The sequence below is a fragment of the Vollenhovia emeryi genome, unplaced genomic scaffold, assembly GCF_000949405.1.
Source record: "Vollenhovia emeryi isolate VEMERY1.0 unplaced genomic scaffold, V.emery_V1.0 DF946627.1, whole genome shotgun sequence".
Classification (NCBI taxonomy): Eukaryota; Metazoa; Arthropoda; class Insecta; order Hymenoptera; family Formicidae; genus Vollenhovia; species Vollenhovia emeryi.
Window position 1 is genome coordinate 1 of NW_011959739.1, and position 1,856 is coordinate 1,856.

The 1,856-nt window shown below is 57.0% G+C and overlaps 1 protein-coding gene across 1 annotated transcript; it reads left to right on the forward strand.

Annotated features, from left to right (window-relative positions):
- Window positions 1–90: 90 nt before the first annotated feature.
- On the forward strand, window positions 91–1,744 carry LOC105559452 (the record flags this gene model as incomplete). The annotated part of the gene is made up of 1 exon (XM_012007739.1): window positions 91–1,744. A coding segment is annotated over one exon (1,654 nt), but the record flags the coding sequence as incomplete, so codon positions are not given.
- Between the last annotated feature and the right edge of the window lie 112 nt (window positions 1,745–1,856).

Below are 1,856 nucleotides of genomic sequence, written 5' to 3' on the forward strand. Positions count from 1 at the left end.
TGTCAAGAAGCTGAAGCGCTGCTTCAATTGCTTAAGCGCCTCACATTCCGCCACGGAATGTAAGAGCAAATTTTCTTGTCGCACTTGCAGTAAGCGACATCATTCGATGCTGCACGCGGATTCGGATCCTGAGACCGACCAGTTGGCTCCGCAAGCCAACGAACCATCGCCCGCCTCGCCGTCGCCTACCGTGGCGGTCAATTCATTGCTTGCGGCCTCGACGTCGCGCCCGCGATCGCAGGTCCTCCTCGCCACCGCGCGCGTCAAGGTGGAGGGCGACTCGGGTCGTTGCGTGGTCGCGCGTGCTCTGATCGATCAGGGCTCCGAGGCCACCTTCATCTCTGAAGGCTTGGCTCAAACCTTGCGAACTCGCCGAATTCGACGGCCTGTCTCGATTTCGGCAGTGGGGGGTGCTCACGTCGGCACGGTGCGACATGCCGCTCAGATCACGGTGTGCCCCGTCGCTACCGCGAATCCGTCGTTTTCGACGACGGCGCTCATTCTCCCGTCGCTTACGTCCTACGCTCCTCGCCGAGTGTCGACTATGGCGGCATTCTCTCACCTCTCTGACTTGACGTGGGCGGATCCGCATCCGACCTGCTCTGATCCCATCCAAGTCATCATTGGCGCTGACCTCTACAGCGACCTTATTCTTAGTGGTATTCGGAAGGGAAACTCCGGCCAGCCAATCGCGCAAAACTCCGTCTTCGGGTGGATAATTTCCGGCCCGCTTTCCGCGGCAGCGGAACACGTGCCTTCACACACTTCGGTGCAACTCTGTACCTTCGATGTCTCTCTGTCGGAGGATCTCCAGCGATTTTGGGAGATCGAGGAGCTTCCCCCTTCTCAGATCCTCTCGCCTCAGGATGAGCAGTGCGAGAATCATTTCCGCGAGACCCATTCTCGAGACGACCGCGGTCGATACGTCGTTCGTTTGCCCTTCAAGGCGCCTCCTCCTATCGATATCGGGCGTTCTAAGCAGTCTGCCGATCGAATGCTGCAATCCCTGCTCCATCGTTTCAAATCGCAGCCGGAATTGGAGAGCGATTATCGGGACTTCATGCGCGAATATGAACGCCTCGAGCACATGCGGCCGATCTCGGAAACGCCTTGCTCCCGAAGCCAAGCGGTGTACATCCCGCATCATCCGGTCTTTCGCGCCGACAGCGCCACAACTCGTTTACGCGTTGTCTTCAATGCTTCGTGCATCACCTCCAACGGCTCTACGCTGAACGATCACCTGCTTTCCGGTCCTAAACTCCAAACCGAATTACCTTCAATCGTCATGCAATGGCGCCAGTTTCGGTACGTTTACACTGCCGACATTGCTAAAATGTTTAGACAAATTTTGATCGACTCACGCGATATCGACTATCAACGCATCCGGTGGCAGCCGGATGGCTTTGACGCGCCTCGGGATTACAACCTACTGACGGTCACTTATGGCATGACTTGCGCCCCGTACTTGGCGCTGCGCGTACTGAGGTGTCTAGCCGACGACGAGGGTGACCGGTTCCCTCTTGCCGCCTCGATACTTCGTAAGCAAATTTATGTGGACGACGTGCTTTTCGGGGACAATGATGTCGATTCCTTGCGCCAGCGCCGAGACCAGCTTGTTTCTTTGCTGCAACGCGGCAAATTCGACTTGCGCAAGTGGGCCAGCAACTCCCCCGAATTACTCGCGGATATTGACCCTTCGAATCACGGCCTAGCTTGCAGCAAGTCTATCGCGATTGACGAAAAGGTTAAGGTGCTCGGGATCGTCTGGAACCCCGCGCGCGACGTCTTTCAATTCAAGGTGGTTATCGAACCCGACGCTCCCCAGAGCAAACGCACCATTCTCTCTGCTATCGCGA